Source organism: Halichoeres trimaculatus, unplaced genomic scaffold (genome assembly GCF_033239565.1).
Source record: "Halichoeres trimaculatus isolate MK-OKI-2021-1 unplaced genomic scaffold, fHalTri1.1 fHalTri1_scaffold_7, whole genome shotgun sequence".
NCBI lineage: Eukaryota > Metazoa > Chordata > Actinopteri > Labriformes > Labridae > Halichoeres > Halichoeres trimaculatus.
The window spans coordinates 20,154,599-20,173,483 of record NW_027437185.1 but is presented as its reverse complement, the minus strand read 5'-3'; the positions used below and the strand labels follow the sequence as shown (position 1 = coordinate 20,173,483).

Sequence of the window (18,885 nt, the reverse complement as noted above, 5' to 3'; positions counted from 1 at the left end):
GTTTTGTTGATCTGCATTCATACGTTTTATAAACAGCTATGACATTTCATGATGACTTTAAGTTCAAAATTTAATAGAATAATGCCAAAGATCAGACAATTCCTGGAAATTCAATTGAAGTGGCCTACCTTTTCTTTGTTTGGTAAAGTCTGAGTTCTGGTGAAGGTGTCTCCTCCATTTATACTGATGAGTTCAGCATCTACGGGTGGAAACGGGGCGGGGAAAACCACTACGTCACTCTTGAGTGTGTCTGAGCTGAAACACACGTCATACTGCTGAGTAGATTTGGAGTAAGACCAGCTCCCGTCAGGATGGGTGGTGATCATTGGGGCTCCGTACCTGCTGAAAGAGCTGTCTGTCCTGTGACATTTGACAGCTATTAGAGTGAGGAGGCTGAGCAGGAAGATGGCTGACACCGCCACTATGGCGATGAGCAGATAGAGGTTCAAAGCAGAGAAGCTCTCCTCCTTCATGGGCACATGTCTGAACTGAGTCTGGATGTCAGCTGTGCTCTCAACCACCACCACATCAATAGACACAGTAGCTGACAGGGAGGGTTCTCCGTTATCAGAAACCAAGACCAGCAAGGGGTGAGTTTTCAGGTCATTGTCACTCATTCTCCTCTTAGTCCTGATTTCTCCGGTGCTGGTTCCGATCCGGAAGAGGTTGTTTCCTTTGGGCTCAGAGAGATGATAAGAAAGCAGCGCGTTGTATCCAGAGTCGGCGTCTACAGCCCTGATCTTTGCCACAAAGTATCCCGCTTCAGCAGAGTAGGGGATGCTCTCACTGTTCACGGAGCCATGCTCAGAATAAGGCGCCAGAATAGTTGGATTATTGTCATTCTCATCCAGGATCAAAACATTGACAGTCACGTTGCTGCTGAGAGGAGGAACACCAGAGTCTGTGGCCTGAACTTTGAACTGAAAGGTTTTTAACTCCTCATAGTTAAAAGACTGCAGGCTGACTATATCTCCAGTCTCTGAGTTGATGTTTAAGAATGATGAAGTAGGAACTGACTTTGGAGAGCTGTCTAAAAGCTTGTAAGTCACTTTTGCATTACTGTCCAGATCAGGATCAAAAGCACTCAAGGTGTAAATAACTGAACCTGTGGCACTGTTTTCTTTAACGTAAACATTAATCACAGGCTCCATGAAACGAGGTGCATTATCATTGACGTCAGAAACATGAACAGTAATGATCCTGACACTGGACAGAGGAGGACTGCCTTCATCTGTGGCTGTAATGGTGACGTTGTAAACAGAGGTGTTTTCTCTGTCCAGTGCTCCATCTACTACCAATGAATAGTCGTTTTTGTAGTTGGACTTGAGTTTAAAGGGAACAGAGCCCACTACCTTACAGTTAGTGACACCATTGTTTCCTCCGTCTTTATCACTCACTGTAACCAAGGCAACGATTGTCCCCATCTCTGCGTCCTCTCTGACAGGTGTCATGAGTGACGTCACAGATATTTCTGGAGCATTGTCATTCACATCAATAACCTCAATCAGTAGTTTCGCATGTGCACTACGAGGAGAGGAGCCTTGGTCTGTTGCCTGAACTCTCACCTCATAAGCAGGTGTTTCTTCATAATCTAAACTTCCCTTAACAGTAATTTCTCCTGTTTCTCGATTAAGATCAAACATATGGGATGGATCTGCATTGCGTTGTTTTAGAAATGAATACAATATTTTACTATTCATTCCCTCATCTGAATCCGTCGCATTTAACTTTATAACCACTGTTCCTCGAGGAGCGTTTTCATGCACACGCACTTTATAAAGTGATTTGCTAAACATCGGTGAGTTATCATTGGCATCTATTACGTTAACGTTAACCCTCAATGTACCAGATCGAGCAGGTTTTCCTCCGTCCAAAGCAGTCAGAATGAGTGTAATTACAGCTTGTTTCTCTCGATCTAAAGCTTTCTGCAGCACTAACTCAGCAGACACACCGTGATCTCCACCGCTCTGCACATCAAGCGAAAAATATTCATTTTGGCTCAGCTTGTAGCTCTTCACCGAATTACTGCCTATGTCTGCATCTTCCGCAATCAGGAGGAGATACCGTTCTCCTGGCGACATTGCTTCTGAAATATTTAACGAATAAGCCTGTTCGATGAAAACTGGCGAGTTATCATTGATGTCCAACACACTGACTTCAATACGGTGTACGTTCATGGGGTTGCTTAAAACAGCCTGTATTCTTAAGGAGCACTGCGCTGTGTTCGGACAAAGCTCCTCTCTGTCTATTCTGTCGTCCACAAAGAGGTTCCCGGTCTTCAAATTCACGTCAAAATATTTCTTACTGTAACTCGAAACAATACGAAGATCCCTGGTTTCTAGCTCCTGTACATTCAGGTTAAGGTCCTTTGCGATATTCCCAACCACAGTGCCTTTGTTCACCTCCTCGGATACGGAGTAAGACAACTGCGAGGCAGAGCAGTCACAAAGAAACAGCAGAACAACAACACTAATCCAGACATATTCCTCATTTCCCATGGTTATAAGAAAATCACTATATTCCGCTCCGATTAATGAAGATATTCCACATAAACACAACGTTACAGCGACAGCGGCAGTACCATCTCTCCACAGGACGAGCCGAGTGTGTCGTAGGGAGGGTCGATAACGGCATTACGTTTCCCATGCAGGGAGGAGTTTTACACATATTTCACTTCTCAAAGCCGTGGTCTCGAGCGACATCACGTGGTTGAATTTGGACAGGCCAACATTGACTATAAAAAACACAAAGTCCGGCGTTTTAAAAAAAATAAAAACTTAATTTGAATGAATGAATTAATAAATAAAAAATATATGACAAATACTCTTTTTTTTATTTTCACAGTCTTGTTAAGTCCAAACAGTCGAGTTTTAAACAAGAATCTTTAAGTTTTGTGGGCAATCATGTATTCAGAAAGACAAGTGATCAAATGTTTGTTGGACAACAGGGGTTTGGGACTGGTTATGCAAAACATGTTGTTTGTAAAAAATTATGTGACTGAATTACTGACACAACGTGTTTATATTACTGAAAACATTGAGCCATTAAAACAAGGTAGGTTTGGACACTAGGACTTGCAATGAAAACGAGCAGTATCAAAAGGCCTCATAGATTTACTTCAGCACCATTGAGAGCGACCCGTTAACATTCTCTTACAGCTTCAAGGAAATTTATTGACAGGGCTACAAAATCAACAACAAGGTGACAGGCTTTCATCAGCCACACAAAAAACTTTACACTGTCAACACTGTATGTCATTCATGTCGTTCCTGGTCAGGAACAATCACGAAAGAAGACAACAAGATATAATATTATGAAAGGTAAAAGCTGGATTAATGTAGAACTAAGCACATACCTTTTCTTTGTTTGGTAAAGTCTGAGTTCTGGTAAAAGTGTCTCCTCCATTGATACTGATGAGTTCAGCATCTACAGGTGGAAACGGGGCGGGGAAAACCACTACGTCACTCTTGAGTGTGTCTGAGCTGAAACACACGTCATACTGCTGAGTAGATTTGGAGTAAGACCAGCTCCCGTCAGGATGGGTGGTGATCATTGGGGCTCCGTACCTGCTGAAAGAGCCGTCTGTCCTGTGACATTTGACAGCTATTAGAGTGAGGAGGCTGAGCAGGAAGATGGCTGACACCGCCACTATGGCGATGAGCAGATAGAGGTTCAAAGCAGAGAAGCTCTCCTCCTTCATGGGCACATGTCTGAACTGAGTCTGGATGTCAGCTGTGCTCTCAACCACCACCACATCAATAGACACAGTAGCTGACAGGGAGGGTTCTCCGTTATCAGAAACCAAGACCAGCAAGGGGTGAGTTTTCAGGTCATTGTCACTCATTCTCCTCTTAGTCCTGATTTCTCCGGTGCTGGTTCCGATCCGGAAGAGGTTGTTTCCTTTGGGCTCAGAGAGGTGATAAGAAAGCAGCGCGTTGTATCCAGAGTCGGCGTCTACAGCCCTGATCTTTGCCACAAAGTATCCCGCTTCAGCAGAGTAGGGGATGCTCTCACTGTTCACGGAGCCATGCTCAGAATAAGGCGCCAGAATAGTTGGATTATTGTCATTCTCATCCAGGATCAAAACGTTGACAGTCACGTTGCTGCTGAGAGGAGGAACACCAGAGTCTGTGGCCTGAACTTTGAACTGAAAGGTTTTTAACTCCTCATAGTTGAAAGACTGCAGGCTGACTATATCTCCAGTCTCTGAGTTGATGTTTAAGAATGATGAAGTAGGAACTGACTTTGGAGAGCTGTCTAAAAGCTTGTAAGTCACTTTTGCATTACTGTCCAGATCAGGATCAAAAGCACTCATTGTGTAAATAACTGAACCTGTGGCACTGTTTTCTTTAACGTAAACATTAATCACAGGCTCCATGAAACGAGGTGCATTATCATTGACGTCAGAAACATGAACAGTAATGATCCTGACACTGGACAGAGGAGGACTGCCTTCATCTGTGGCTGTAATGGTGACGTTGTAAACAGAGGTGTTTTCTCTGTCCAGTGCTCCATCTACTACCAATGAATAGTCGTTTTTGTAGTTGGACTTGAGTTTAAAGGGAACAGAGCCCACTACCTTACAGTTAGTGACACCATTGTTTCCTCCGTCTTTATCACTCACTGTTACCAAGGCAACGATTGTCCCAATCTCTGCGTCCTCTGTCACAGGTGTCATGAGTGACGTCACAGATATTTCTGGAGCATTGTCGTTCATGTCAATAACTTCAATCAGTAGTTTAGCATGAGCACTGCGAGGAGTGGAACCTTGGTCCTTTGCCTGAACTCTCACCTCATAAGCAGGTGTTTCTTCATAATCTAAAGTACCTTTTACTGTGATTTCTCCTGTTTCAGGGTCAAGATTAAAAAGGTTCGCTGGATCGATATTCCCTCGTTTGACCAGTGAATAAAGGATTTTGCTGTTCAGTCCCTCATCTGGATCCGTCGCATTTAACTTTATAACAACTGTCCCGTGGGAAGCGTTTTCACGCACACGCACCTTATACAGTGATTTGCTAAATATCGGCGAGTTATCATTGGCATCAATTACATTAACGTTAACCCTCAATGAACCAGATCTAACAGGTTTTCCTCCGTCTAAAGCAGTCAGAATGAGTGTAATTACAGCTTGTTTCTCTCGATCTAAAGCTTTCTGCAGCACTAACTCAGCGGACACACCGTGATCTCCACCGCTTTGCACATCAAGCGAAAAATATTCATTTTGGCTCAGCTTGTAGCTCTTCACCGAGTTACTGCCTATGTCTGCATCTATTGCTGCAGGGAGAAGATATCGTTCACCGGGTGATGTTGTTTCTGAGATATTCAACGAATAAGCCTGTTCGACGAACTCTGGCGAGTTATCATTAATGTCCAACACACTGACTTCAATACGGTGAACATTCATGGGGTTGCTTAAAACAGCCTGTATTCTTAAGGAGCACTGCGCTGTGTTCGGACAAAGCTCCTCTCTGTCTATTCTGTCGTCAACAAAGAGGTTCCCGGTCTTCAAATTCACGTCAAAATATTTCTTACTGTAACTCGAAACAATACGAATATCCCTGGTTTCTAGCTCCTGTACATTCAGGTTAAGGTCCTTTGCGATATTCCCAACCACAGTGCCTTTGTTCACCTCCTCGGATACGGAGTAGAATAACTGCGAGGCAGAGCAGTCACAAAGAAACAGCAGAACAACAACACGAATCCAGACATATTCCTCATTTCCCATGGTTGTAAGAAAATCACTGTATTCCGCTCCGATTAATGAAGATATTCCACATAAACACAACGTTACAGCGACAGCGGCAGTACCATCTCTCCACAGGACGAGCCGAGTGTGTCGTAGGGAGGGTCGATAACGGCATTACGTTTCCCATGCAGGGAGGAGTTTTACACATATTTCACTTCTCAAAGCCGTGGTCTCGAGCGACATCACGTGGTTGAATTTGGACAGGCCAACATTGACTATAACAAACACTAAGTCCGGGGTTTTAAAAAAAAAGATAAAAACTTGATTTAGATAAATAATAATAATCAAAAAATCAATAAAATATACGATACATATTTTTTTCTTTTGTACAGTCTTGTTAAATCCAAACAGTCAATTGTAGAACAAGAATCTTTAAATTTTGTGGAAAATCTTGTATTAAGAAAGATAAGTGATCCAATGTTTGTTGGAAAACGACGGCTTTGGACTGGTTTTGCAAAACGTGTTTTAAAAAAAAATGTGACTGAATTACTGACACAAATTATTTATATAATTTAAAACTCTGAGCCATTCAAACAATGTTTTGGACACCAGAACATACAATGAAACCAACAGTGTAAAGAGGCCTCATAGATTTACTTCAGCACCATGGAGAGCGACCTGTTAACATCCTCTTACAGCTCAAAGAAATTTATAGACAGGGCTTCAAGGACTGCAAAACCCAGCAAAAGGGGAAAGGGTCTCATTAGCCACACAAACCACTTTGCTCTATTGACACTGAATAAAATTCATGTCTTTCCTGGTGAGGAATAACCATGAAAGTAGACAACAAGAAATAAAATCATGACAAGAAAAAGCTTGATCAATGTAAAACTAAACACATACCTTTTCCTTGTTAGGTAAAGTTTGAGTTCGTGTAAAAGTGTCTCCTCCATTGATACTGATGAGTTCAGCATCTACAGGTGGAAACGGGGCGGGGAAAACCACTACGTCACTCTTGAGTGTGTCTGAACTGAAACACACGTCATACTGCTGAGTAGATTTGGAGTAAGACCAGCTCCCGTCAGGATGGGTGGTGATCATTGGGGCTCCGTACCTGCTGAAAGAGCCGTCTGTCCTGTGACATTTGACAGCTATTAGAGTGAGGAGGCTGAGCAGGAAGATGGCTGACACCGCCACTATGGCGATGAGCAGATAGAGGTTCAAAGCAGAGAAGCTCTCCTCCTTCATGGGCACATGTCTGAACTGAGTCTGGATGTCAGCTGTGCTCTCAACCACCACCACATCAATAGACACAGTAGCTGACAGGGAGGGTTCTCCGTTATCAGAAACCAAGACCAGCAAGGGATGAGTTTTCAGGTCATTGTCACTCATTCTCCTCTTAGTCCTGATTTCTCCGGTGCTGGTTCCGATCCGGAAGAGGTTGTTTCCTTTGGGCTCAGAGAGGTGATAAGAAAGCAGCGCGTTGTATCCAGAGTCAGCGTCTACAGCCCTGATCTTTGCCACAAAGTATCCCGCTTCAGCAGAGTAGGGGATGCTCTCACTGTTAACGGAGCCGTGCTCAGAATAAGGCGCCAGAATAGTTGGATTATTGTCATTCTCATCAAGGATCAAAACGTTGACAGTCACGTTGCTGCTGAGAGGAGGAACACCAGAGTCTGTGGCCTGAACTTTGAACTGAAAGGTTTTTAACTCCTCATAGTTAAAAGATTGTAGACTGACTATATCTCCTGTTTCTGAGTTGATATTCACTAAGGATGAAACTGAAAAACCGTTTGTATTATTTTTAAAGAATGAATAACTTAATTTAGCATTTTCATGTTCATCTGCATCTAACGCAGTTATTTTCGCTATCACATCTCCCACAGCGCTGTTTTCTTTAAGGTAAACATTAATATTGGCATCTTGAAATTGGGGAGGGTTGTCATTAACATCAGAAATCTGCACGGTGAGTACAGCTGTGCTGGAAAGAGGAGGGCTTCCCTCATCCACAGCAGTTATTGTTACATTGTACTGAGATACACTCTCTCTGTCAAGTTTACCATCTACTGTTAAAGAGTAGTAATTTTTGTAATTTGAAGCTAAAGTGAAGGGAACTGAGTTTTTAATTTTACATGTGGTAAGGCCATTTTGGCCTCCATCTTTGTCTGTCACTGTCACCAATGCAACTACTGTGCCGAGTTCTGCACTTTCCTTTACTGGACTCATCAGTGAAGTTATGGAGATTTCTGGTTTGTTATCATTAACATCCACAACCTCGACAAGCACTTTTGTATAACCACTACGTGGAGACGAGCCTTTGTCTGTTGCCTTTACTCTTAATTCGTATGCATTGCTTTCCTCATAATCCAAATTAGCATTAACAATAATTTCGCCACTTTCTGGATTAACTCTGAATTTACCCGAAGAGTCAGCATTTCCACTTTTCATTACAGAATATGTGATTTCTGAATTTGATCCTTCGTCTAGATCTGTTGCATTTAGTGTCAAGATTGTTGTTCCGATCGGTGCATTTTCACTGACTCTTACTTTGTAAAGCGACTTGCTGAAAGATGGCGTGTTATCATTTACGTCTATCACATTCACAGTGATTTGCATAGTGCCGGATCTCGCAGGTTTTCCTCCGTCTATTGCAGTTAGTGTTAGTTTAATAATCGGTTGTTTTTCTCTATCTAAAGCTTTTTGCAGCACCAACTCAGCAGACACACTGTCTCCCCCGCTGCTAACATCTACAGAGAAATGCTCATTGGGACTCAACTTGTACGTTTTCACCGAGAAACTGCCAGTATCTGCATCCTGAGCCATGGGGAGCGGATACCTCTCCCCTGTTGAAGAGGACTCGGAGATATTAAACACATGGATCTGCTCAAGGAATGATGGCGCATTATCATTGATGTCAATAATACTGACCTCTATTCGAAAAATATTCATAGGATTGCTGAGAAGCCCCTCTATATTTAAGGAACATTTCGGTAAATTGGGACAAAGCTCCTCACGGTCTATCCTTTCGTTCACAAACAGAGCTCCCGTTCTTAAATTCGCCTCGAAATATTTCTTGCTGTATCCCGATACAATCCGGAACCCTCGTTCCTCCAGCTGCTGTGTATGAACGCTTAAATCCTTAGCCAGATTCCCCACCACTGTGCCTTTGTCCACCTCCTCGGAAACAGAGTAGGAAATCTGAGCAGCAGACCAGTCCGATAGACAAAGAAGAATGGCGCATAAGATCCATCCGGCCTCTCTATGTTTAGGACGGCTCATCTTCTCGGTTTAGATCATAAATTCAAACAACACAAGGACAAACATCCACAAAAATGAGATAATATCCACAGGAGAGTAAAGCCCTCTTCATGTAGAAACCATCTTTGGAGCGGAGTGGTTTACTAGCCCAGCCCCAACCAAGCGTCAAGCGCTTCTTGTGACGTACTTTGCGGAGGAGGAGTTGTGGATCATCAAAGAACACAAAAGGAAGTGTGGTCTCGAGCGACATCTTGTGCTCTTACAATACATTGCAGCAGATATTTACCAACCACACATTACGAGCAAATATCTTTCATTGCACAACACAAACTATATTTTCAGGGAACGAAATCAAAGACGCATTTTTTTCTTTTTCTCTGACTGAAAGCATTAATGAATGGATAAATAAATGCTTGAATCAATCAACGACAATAGAAGACTGTCCTTGCTTAAGTTACTGCACATTTTAAGCAACAACCCTCCAAAAGACATATTGTTAACGCCCATTTGACAAACTGGTACTGTCTTTTATGTCTTACACATTCAGGCAGTCCGTGTTCTGATTCGCTGATAAACAATGGTACTTCAAGAAATCACAGTACATGAAGTAAGGCATGTGCAAGAAAACGAGACACGCTGATCAGTACCACGGACAGCGCCTTTCACTGTAAGTATAAGTGAGAAACCAACAGATCACATTTTCAACCTGTTGTGAAATATGTGTCAAAGTTTTCATTGACCATTTCATTCTACAAAACAATTATATTACATGATTTGTAATTTAGCTAGGTCCCATGATGTACATATTTTCATAAAGCTGCACAGCAAAATGACATTTGAACTGAATGCAATGTGTTTTCAACAATCCCCGGCATAAAAGTGACAGATGGCTGAAAAATATTCCTACCTTTTCTTTGTTTGGTAAAGTCTGAGTTCGTGTGAAAGTGTCTCCTCCATTGATACTGATGAGTTCAGCATCTACAGGTGGAAACGGGGCGGGGAAAACCACTACGTCACTCTTGAGTGTGTCTGAGCTGAAACACACGTCATACTGCTGAGTAGATTTGGAGTAAGACCAGCTCCCGTCAGGATGGGTGGTGATCATTGGGGCTCCGTACCTGCTGAAAGAGCCGTCTGTCCTGTGACATTTGACAGCTATTAGAGTGAGGAGGCTGAGCAGGAAGATGGCTGACACCGCCACTATGGCGATGAGCAGATAGAGGTTCAAAGCAGAGAAGCTCTCCTCCTTCATGGGCACATGTCTGAACTGAGTCTGGATGTCAGCTGTGCTCTCAACCACCACCACATCAATAGACACAGTAGCTGACAGGGAGGGTTCTCCGTTATCAGAAACCAAGACCAGCAAGGGGTGAGTTTTCAGGTCATTGTCACTCATTCTCCTCTTAGTCCTGATTTCTCCGGTGCTGGTTCCGATCCGGAAGAGGTTGTTTCCTTTGGGCTCAGAGAGGTGATAAGAAAGCAGCGCGTTGTATCCAGAGTCAGCGTCTACAGCCCTGATCTTTGCCACAAAGTATCCCGCTTCAGCAGAGTAGGGGATGCTCTCACTGTTAACGGAGCCGTGCTCAGAATAAGGCGCCAGAATAGTTGGATTATTGTCATTCTCATCCAGGATCAAAACGTTGACAGTCACGTTGCTGCTGAGAGGAGGAACACCAGAGTCTGTGGCCTGAACTTTGAACTGAAAGGTTTTTAACTCCTCATAGTTAAAAGACTGCAGGCTGACTATATCTCCAGTCTCTGAGTTGATGTTTATCATTGACGCATACTGTGTGGCTTTTGGGGAACTATTCATTAACCGGTACGTTGCTTTTGCGTTTTCATTTAAATCCAAATCCAACGTCGATAGCGTATGGATTGTTTTACCAACTGGACTGTTTTCATTTACATATATGTTTATTAAAGATTCAGTAAACACAGGAGGATTGTCGTTAACGTCAGAAATTTGGACAGTAATGACGCTCGTGGTTGACAGAGCAGGATTTCCTTCATCAATTGCAGTTATTGATACATTATACTTAGAAACGCGCTCCCTGTCAAGAGGCCCGTCGACCAACAAAGAATAATAGTTTTTATAGTTGGATTTTAATTTAAAAGGCAGTGAATCTGAGACTTTGCAGTTTGTCTGCCCATTTTTACCCCCGTCCCTGTCAGTGATAGTCACCATCGCCACTACTGTGCCTAATTCAGCGTCTTCTTTAACTGGACTCATGAGAGATGACACTGAGATTTCAGGAGCATTGTCATTGACATCAAGAACTTCAACTAAAACTTTACTATGCGCGACGCGAGGAGGATTGCCTTTATCTCTTGCCTGAACCCGAATCTCAAATGCTTGATTCTCCTCATAATCAATATTACCCTTCACTGTAATTTCTCCAGTATTTTCATCCAGGGCAAATTTTTCATCTGGTTTTAAATGTCCCTTTTCTGTAAAAGAGTATACAAGCTGGGCATTTACACCATCGTCTAAATCAGTGGCTGTTAGCTCCAATATTGTTGTGCCAATATTTGCGTTTTCAACAACTTGAACCTTGTATAGAGATTTACTGAACAACGGCGGGTTGTCATTTACATCCAGGACATTAACCTTTATCTGCAAAGTCCCTGTTTTGGGAGGTTTTCCTCCGTCTATCGCTGTCAGTGTGAGTTCAATCACAGCCTGGTGTTCCCGATCTAATGCTTTCTGCAGCACCAACTCAGCAGACACGCTCTGTGCACCAGTGCCCTGTATATCCAGAGAGAAGTATTCATTTGCTGATAATTTATAAGTCTTTACCGAGTTAACACCAACGTCTGCGTCACGAGCTATAGGTAAGGGATGCCTTTCACCGACATATGTTGATTCATACATGTCTACTATAGCCATTTCTTCCATAAAGGACGGAGCGTTGTCGTTAATATCAGTTATCACAACTTCAATTCGATGGAGGCTGCGAGGGTTGTTCAATATGGCCTCTATATTCAACGAGCACTTTACCGTGTTAGGACAAAGCTCCTCCCGATCTATCCTCTCGCTCACGAAAAGTACTCCAGAATCATGGTTAATGTCAAAATACCGTTTGTTATTTCCAGACGCAATCTGGAGACCCGCAGAATGAAGCTGCTGAACACTGAGATTTAAATCCTTTCCGAGATTTCCCACCGCTGTTCCTTTGTCCACCTCCTCTGACACAGTGTAGGATATCTGAGCCACGGACCAGTCGCAGAGACAAAGCAGAGTGAAAAACAGACCCGCGATATTTTCCCATTCCCCCCGGACAGCCATTGCTCATTCAGCACGAAGCCAGAAATCCTATCTTCTCCCTTATGGACTTTCAGCAGAAATAAAGGCTACTTGTACGCATCCATTCTCGGTTATGATCCTTTCTGTGGACGACTCCACTCGTCTGAACGCAGCTACCACAAAGCACAGCCAGATGGTGACGTGTTCTCTTTTGTCATGAATGGAGGAGGAGTTTCTGAATCAGAAGCACAAGATATTTGCATGGTCTCCAGCGACCTCTCGCGACTCTTTTGGATACATGCATATGAATTTGAAAATAGAGGATAAAGTTACAGAACACAGTATGGGTGATAAAATTTGTAATAGTTAAAGTAGTTGATGTAAGAAGACTACTGGGTTGGTTAGTACATTCTTCAGGAAAATATGTTTATGAAAGATATTTGTTTGAAATTGGCTCATTTTTTTGTGAACATTCCCCGTTCTGACTAAACAAATATTGTTGTCATCTGTTATGTTCAACACATAGGTACTGATCACTTTCAGCACCACGGACAGTCCCCAATTCTCAATGTATCCAGACACAACGAAAGAGCTGATTCAGCACCATGGAAAGCGAACACTTCAACTTTCATGAAACTCAGGCAACTGCAAAGTACCTAAGCAATTACAAATTCGACTTTGTTTAAGGATTATTTTATATAAACCGCCATAACACAAGCAAACAATAACCATACCTTTTAAGCTATATTGTCAATTTGCCAAAATGTTTTATCAAGCTCAAGCAAAAACTTCAATGCAAATATGATCCAGCTTTTCAGATTCTTGATATTAAATGCAAAAAGTGAAGAACACAAGGATGAACTTTGAAATCAACAGAAACTAGTGAACGTAGTATTTTTGTTACAACTGTCCTCCTTTAAGTGTACAATTGATGAACATCTTACCTTTTCTTTGTTTGGTAAAGTCTGAGTTCGTGTAAAAGTGTCTCCTCCATTGATACTGATGAGTTCAGCATCTACAGGTGGAAACGGGGCGGGGAAAACCACTACGTCACTCTTGAGTGTGTCTGAGCTGAAACACACGTCATACTGCTGAGTAGATTTGGAGTAAGACCAGCTCCCGTCAGGATGGGTGGTGATCATTGGGGCTCCGTACCTGCTGAAAGAGCCGTCTGTCCTGTGACATTTGACAGCTATTAGAGTGAGGAGGCTGAGCAGGAAGATGGCTGACACCGCCACTATGGCGATGAGCAGATAGAGGTTCAAAGCAGAGAAGCTCTCCTCCTTCATGGGCACATGTCTGAACTGAGTCTGGATGTCAGCTGTGCTCTCAACCACCACCACATCAATAGACACAGTAGCTGACAGGGAGGGTTCTCCGTTATCAGAAACCAAGACCAGCAAGGGGTGAGTTTTCAGGTCATTGTCACTCATTCTCCTCTTAGTCCTGATTTCTCCGGTGCTGGTTCCGATCCGGAAGAGGTTGTTTCCTTTGGGCTCAGAGAGGTGATAAGAAAGCAGCGCGTTGTATCCAGAGTCAGCGTCTACAGCCCTGATCTTTGCCACAAAGTATCCCGCTTCAGCAGAGTAGGGGATGCTCTCACTGTTAACGGAGCCATGCTCAGAATAAGGCGCCAGAATAGTTGGATTATTGTCATTCTCATCCAGGATCAAAACGTTGACAGTCACGTTGCTGCTGAGAGGAGGAACACCAGAGTCTGTGGCCTGAACTTTGAACTGAAAGGTTTTTAACTCCTCATAGTTAAAAGACTGCAGGCTGACTATATCTCCAGTCTCTGAGTTGATGTTTATCATTGACGCATACTGTGTGGCTTTTGGGGAATTATTTATTAGCCGATACGTTGCTTTTGCGTTTTCATTTAAATCCAAATCCAACGTCGTTAGTGTATGGATTGTTTTACCAACTGGGCTGTTTTCATTTACATATATGTTTATCAAAGGTTCGGTAAACAGAGGAGGATTGTCGTTAACGTCAGAAATTTGGACAGTAATGACGCTCGTGGTTGACAGAGCAGGATTTCCCTCATCAATTGCAGTTATTGATACATTATACTTGGAAACGCTCTCCCTGTCAAGCGGCCCGTCGACCAACAAAGAATAATAGTTTTTATAGTTGGATTTTAATTTAAAAGGCAGTGAATCTGAGACTTTGCAGTTTGTCTGCCCATTTTTACCCCCGTCCCTGTCAGTGATAGTCACCATCGCCACTACTGTGCCTAATTCAGCGTCTTCTTTAACTGGACTCATGAGAGATGACACTGAGATTTCAGGAGCATTGTCATTGACATCAAGAACTTCAACTAAAACTTTACTATGCGCGACGCGAGGAGGATTGCCTTTATCTCTTGCCTGAACCCGAATCTCAAATGCTTGATTCTCCTCATAATCAATATTACCCTTCACTGTAATTTCTCCAGTATTTTCATCCAGGGCAAATTTTTCATCTGGTTTTAAATGTCCCTTTTCTGTAAAAGAGTATACAAGCTGGGCATTTACACCATCGTCTAAATCAGTGGCTGTTAGCTCCAATATTGTTGTGCCAATATTTGCGTTTTCAACAACCTGAACCTTGTATAGAGATTTACTGAACAACGGCGGGTTGTCATTTACATCCAGGACATTAACCTTTATCTGCAAAGTCCCTGTTTTGGGAGGTTTTCCTCCGTCTATCGCTGTCAGTGTGAGCTCAATCACAGCCTGGTGTTCCCGATCTAATGCTTTCTGCAGCACCAACTCAGCAGACACGCTCTGTGCACCAGTGCCCTGTATATCCAGAGAGAAGTATTCATTTGCTGATAATCTGTAAGTCTTTACCGAGTTAACACCCACGTCTGCGTCACGAGCTATAGGTAAGGGATGCCTTTCACCGACATATGAAGATTCAGACATGTCTACTGTAGCCATTTCTTCCATAAAGGACGGAGCGTTGTCGTTAATATCAGTTATCACAACTTCAATTCGATGGAGGCTGCGAGGGTTGTTCAATATGGCCTCTATATTCAACGAGCACTTTACCGTGTTAGGACAAAGCTCCTCCCGATCTATCCTCTCGCTCACAAAAAGTACTCCAGAATCATTGTTAATGTCAAAATACCGTTTGTTATTTCCAGACGCAATCTGGAGACCCGCAGAATGAAGCTGCTGAACACTGAGATTTAAATCCTTTCCGAGATTTCCCACCGCTGTTCCTTTGTCCACCTCCTCTGACACAGTGTAGGATATCTGAGCCACGGACCAGTCGCAGAGACAAAGCAGAGTGAAAAACAAACCCGCGATATTTTCCCATTCCTCCCGGACAGCCATTGCTCATTCAGCACGAAGCCAGAAATCCTATCTTCTCCCTTATGGACTTTCAGCTGAAATAAAGGCTACTTGTACGCATCCATTCTCGGTTATGATCCTTTCTGTGGACGACTCCACTCGTCTGAACGCAGCTACCACAAAGCACAGCCAGATGGTGACGTGTTCTCTTTTGTCATGAATGGAGGAGGAGTTTCTGAATCAAAAGCACAAGATATTTGCATGGTCTCCAGCGACCTCTCGTGACTCTTTTGGATACATGAATATGAATTTGAAAATAGAGGATAAAGTTACAGAACACAGTATGGGTGATAAAATTTGTAATAGTTAAAGTAGTTGATTTAAGAAGACTACTGGGTTGGTTAGTACATTCTTCAGGAAAATGTGTTTATGAAAGATATTTGTTTGAAATTGGCTCATTTTTTGTGAACATTCCCCGCTCTGACTAAACAAATATTGTTGTCATCTTTTATGTTCAACACATCGGTACTGATCACTTTCAGCACCACGGACAGTCCCCAAATCTCAATGTATCCAGACACAACGAAAGAGCTGATTCAGCACCATGGAAAGCGAACACTTCAACTTTCATTAAAACTCAGACAACTGCAAAGTGCCTAAGCAATGACAAATTTCAACTTTTTTAAAAGATTATTTAAATAAACCGCGACGACACAAGCAAACAATAACCATACCTTTGCAGCTATCTTGTCTATTTGCCAAAATGTTTTATCAAGCTCATTCAGAGTCTTCAATGCAAATATTATCCAGCTTTTCAGATCCTTGATATTTAATGTAAAATAGTGAAGAACACGAGGATGAACTTTGAAATCAACAGAAACAAGTGAACTTAATATTTTGGTTACAAATGTCCCCCTTTAAGTGTACAATTAATGAACATCTTACCTTTTCTTTGTTGGGTAAAGTCTGAGTTCGTGTAAAAGTGTCTCCTCCATTGATACTGATGAGTTCAGCATCTACAGGTGGAAACGGGGCGGGGAAAACCACTACGTCACTCTTGAGTGTGTCTGAGCTGAAACACACGTCATACTGCTGAGTAGATTTGGAGTAAGACCAGCTCCCGTCAGGATGGGTGGTGATCATTGGGGCTCCGTACCTGCTGAAAGAGCCGTCTGTCCTGTGACATTTGACAGCTATTAGAGTGAGGAGGCTGAGCAGGAAGATGGCTGACACCGCCACTATGGCGATGAGCAGATAGAGGTTCAAAGCAGAGAAGCTCTCCTCCTTCATGGGCACATGTCTGAACTGAGTCTGGATGTCAGCTGTGCTCTCAACCACCACCACATCAATAGACACAGTAGCTGACAGGGAGGGTTCTCCGTTATCAGAAACCAAGACCAGCAAGGGGTGAGTTTTCAGGTCATTGTCACTCATTCTCCTCTTAGTCCTGATTTCTCCGGTGCTGGTTCCGATCCGGAAGAGGTTGTTTCCTTTGGGCTCAGAGAGGTGATAAGAAAGCAGCGCGTTGTATCCAGAGTCAGCGTCTACAGCCCTGATCTTTGCCACAAAGTATCCAGCTTCAGCAGAGTAGGGGATGCTCTCACTGTTAACGGAGCCGTGCTCAGAATAAGGCGCCAGAATAGTTGGATTATTGTCATTCTCATCCAGGATCAAAACGTTGACAGTCACGTTGCTGCTGAGAGGAGGAACACCAGAGTCTGTGGCCTGAACTTTAAACTGAAAGGTTTTTAACTCCTCATAGTTAAAAGACTGAAGGCTGACTATGTCTCCTGTCTCTGAGTTGATGTTTACCATTGTTTGGAGAGGAAGAGAATTACCATCGCCACCTATAATTGAGTAGCTTATTTGGCCATTGCTGTTGATGTCAGCATCAGTTGCAGTCACGGTTTTAATTACTGTTCCTATTTTGCTGTTTTCTTTCACATATATATTTATTATAGGTTCCGGGAAACTGGGTGCATTATCATTAACATCAGAAATATAAACGGCTATCACACTGATGTTTGAAAGAGGAGGACTCCCTTCATCAGTGGCAGAAATAGTCACATTGTATTGAGAAGTAATCTCTCTATCTAGTTGTCCATCAACCACTAAGGAATAATAGTTCTTGTAATTTGTCTCTAATTTGAAAGGGACAGTGTTTAAAATCTCACATTTGACCTCTCCATTTTTTCCACTGTCTATGTCTAGAATTGACACGAGCGCAATAGCTGTGCCTACGCTGGCATCCTCGTTCACTGTACTGAGCAGTGACGTCACAGTGATTTCAGGAGCGTTGTCGTTTAAATCGATGACCTCCACCAGCACCTTACTATGAGCAGACATCGGAGGCTGGCCTTTGTCTCTCGCCTCTGCTCTGATCTCAAAAGCTCTCCTTTCCTCATAGTCGATTTTTCCTTTCACTGAAATGATGCCGGTGTCAGGGTCAATTTTGAAAATATCCAAAATATGATCCTGATCCTTACTGCGTAGGGAATAAACGATTTCACTGTTAGTGCCTTCATCAGCATCGGTTGCATTTAAAGTGAAGATTGATGTGCCAATGGGGATATTTTCAAAGGTCTGTACTTTGTAAAGAGTGCGGCTGAACACTGGTGCGTTGTCATTACTATCCAGTACATTTATTTCTATTTCTGATGTGCCTGAATTTGACGGCGTTCCTCCGTCTACAGCAGTCAACATGAGCCGCATATGGGGCTTTTTCTCACGGTCCAAGGCTTTCTGCAGCACTAACTCCGGAGATATGTTCTCTTCCCTCTTGTGTGTCGCCAGGCTAAAGTACTCGTTTGGACTAAGCTTATATGCACTGACACCATTTTTACCCACATCAGCATCGCTTGCTTCGGACAACGCAAATCTAAACCCGGGCAGGGTATTCTCTGCGATGTCTAGCATTTGCGATTTCGCGCTAAAAGACGGAGAATGGTCATTCACATCTTTGATTTCGATCTCTATACGGTAAAGCTTTAACGGGTTGTTAATCACAGCCTCCACGCTTACAGTGCACTTCGGCTCCCCCGGACAAAGCTCCTCTCTATCTATCCTCTCATTGACATATAGAAATCCAGTCTTTCGATTTACCTCAAAATATTTCCTCTTAGATCCTGCAACAACTTGAAACGAACGGGACTCCAAATCCTGCAGATTTAGGTTCAGATCCTTGGCGATATTTCCGACATTAGTCCCAGGGTTTACCTCCTCTGAGACGGAGTAAGAGAGCTGCCCAGACGCCGTTTCCCAGAAACAACCCAACAACACCAGGAGCAGAGATGTAACAAAAGACCTCCTTCTCATTAGTAAATGCATAGTTCCAGCGAGAAGGAACGACAAATACATCCACAACCAGGTTCACCGTGACATCGAGCGATCTGACAAAGTTTAAGCCAGAGCTATTT

At 43.0% G+C, this 18,885-nt stretch overlaps 2 protein-coding genes across 31 annotated transcripts in view; one reads left to right on the top strand and one right to left on the bottom strand.

The window, feature by feature from the left end:
* Window positions 1-18,885, top strand: part of LOC141793334 (fibroblast growth factor 18-like) — a 296,332-nt gene that overhangs the window by 14,569 nt on the left and 262,878 nt on the right. The window contains exon 2 of one of the 5 annotated variants that reach the window (XM_074673952.1): window positions 9,492-9,611. The exons of the other annotated variants lie outside the window; for them this stretch is intronic. The gene's annotated coding sequence lies outside the window, so the exon portion shown is untranslated. The remainder of the gene's footprint in view (window positions 1-9,491; window positions 9,612-18,885) is intronic. 5 annotated transcript variants of the gene reach the window in all.
* The window catches only part of LOC141793331 (protocadherin alpha-C2-like), a 222,007-nt gene that overhangs the window by 43,558 nt on the left and 159,564 nt on the right, over window positions 1-18,885 (bottom strand). The window contains exon 1 of one of the 26 annotated variants that reach the window (XM_074673921.1): window positions 13,133-15,645. The exons of 21 other annotated variants lie outside the window; for them this stretch is intronic. In XM_074673921.1, coding sequence (XP_074530022.1) covers window positions 13,133-15,511 — 2,379 coding nt within the window. In that variant the 5' untranslated portion in view covers window positions 15,512-15,645. Of the gene's footprint in view, window positions 1-128; window positions 2,594-3,355; window positions 5,806-6,589; window positions 9,084-9,851; window positions 12,344-13,132; window positions 15,646-18,885 lie in introns of those variants that run through there. 4 more of the 26 variants (XM_074673922.1, XM_074673925.1, XM_074673926.1 and 1 more) reach the window with 4 other exon arrangements.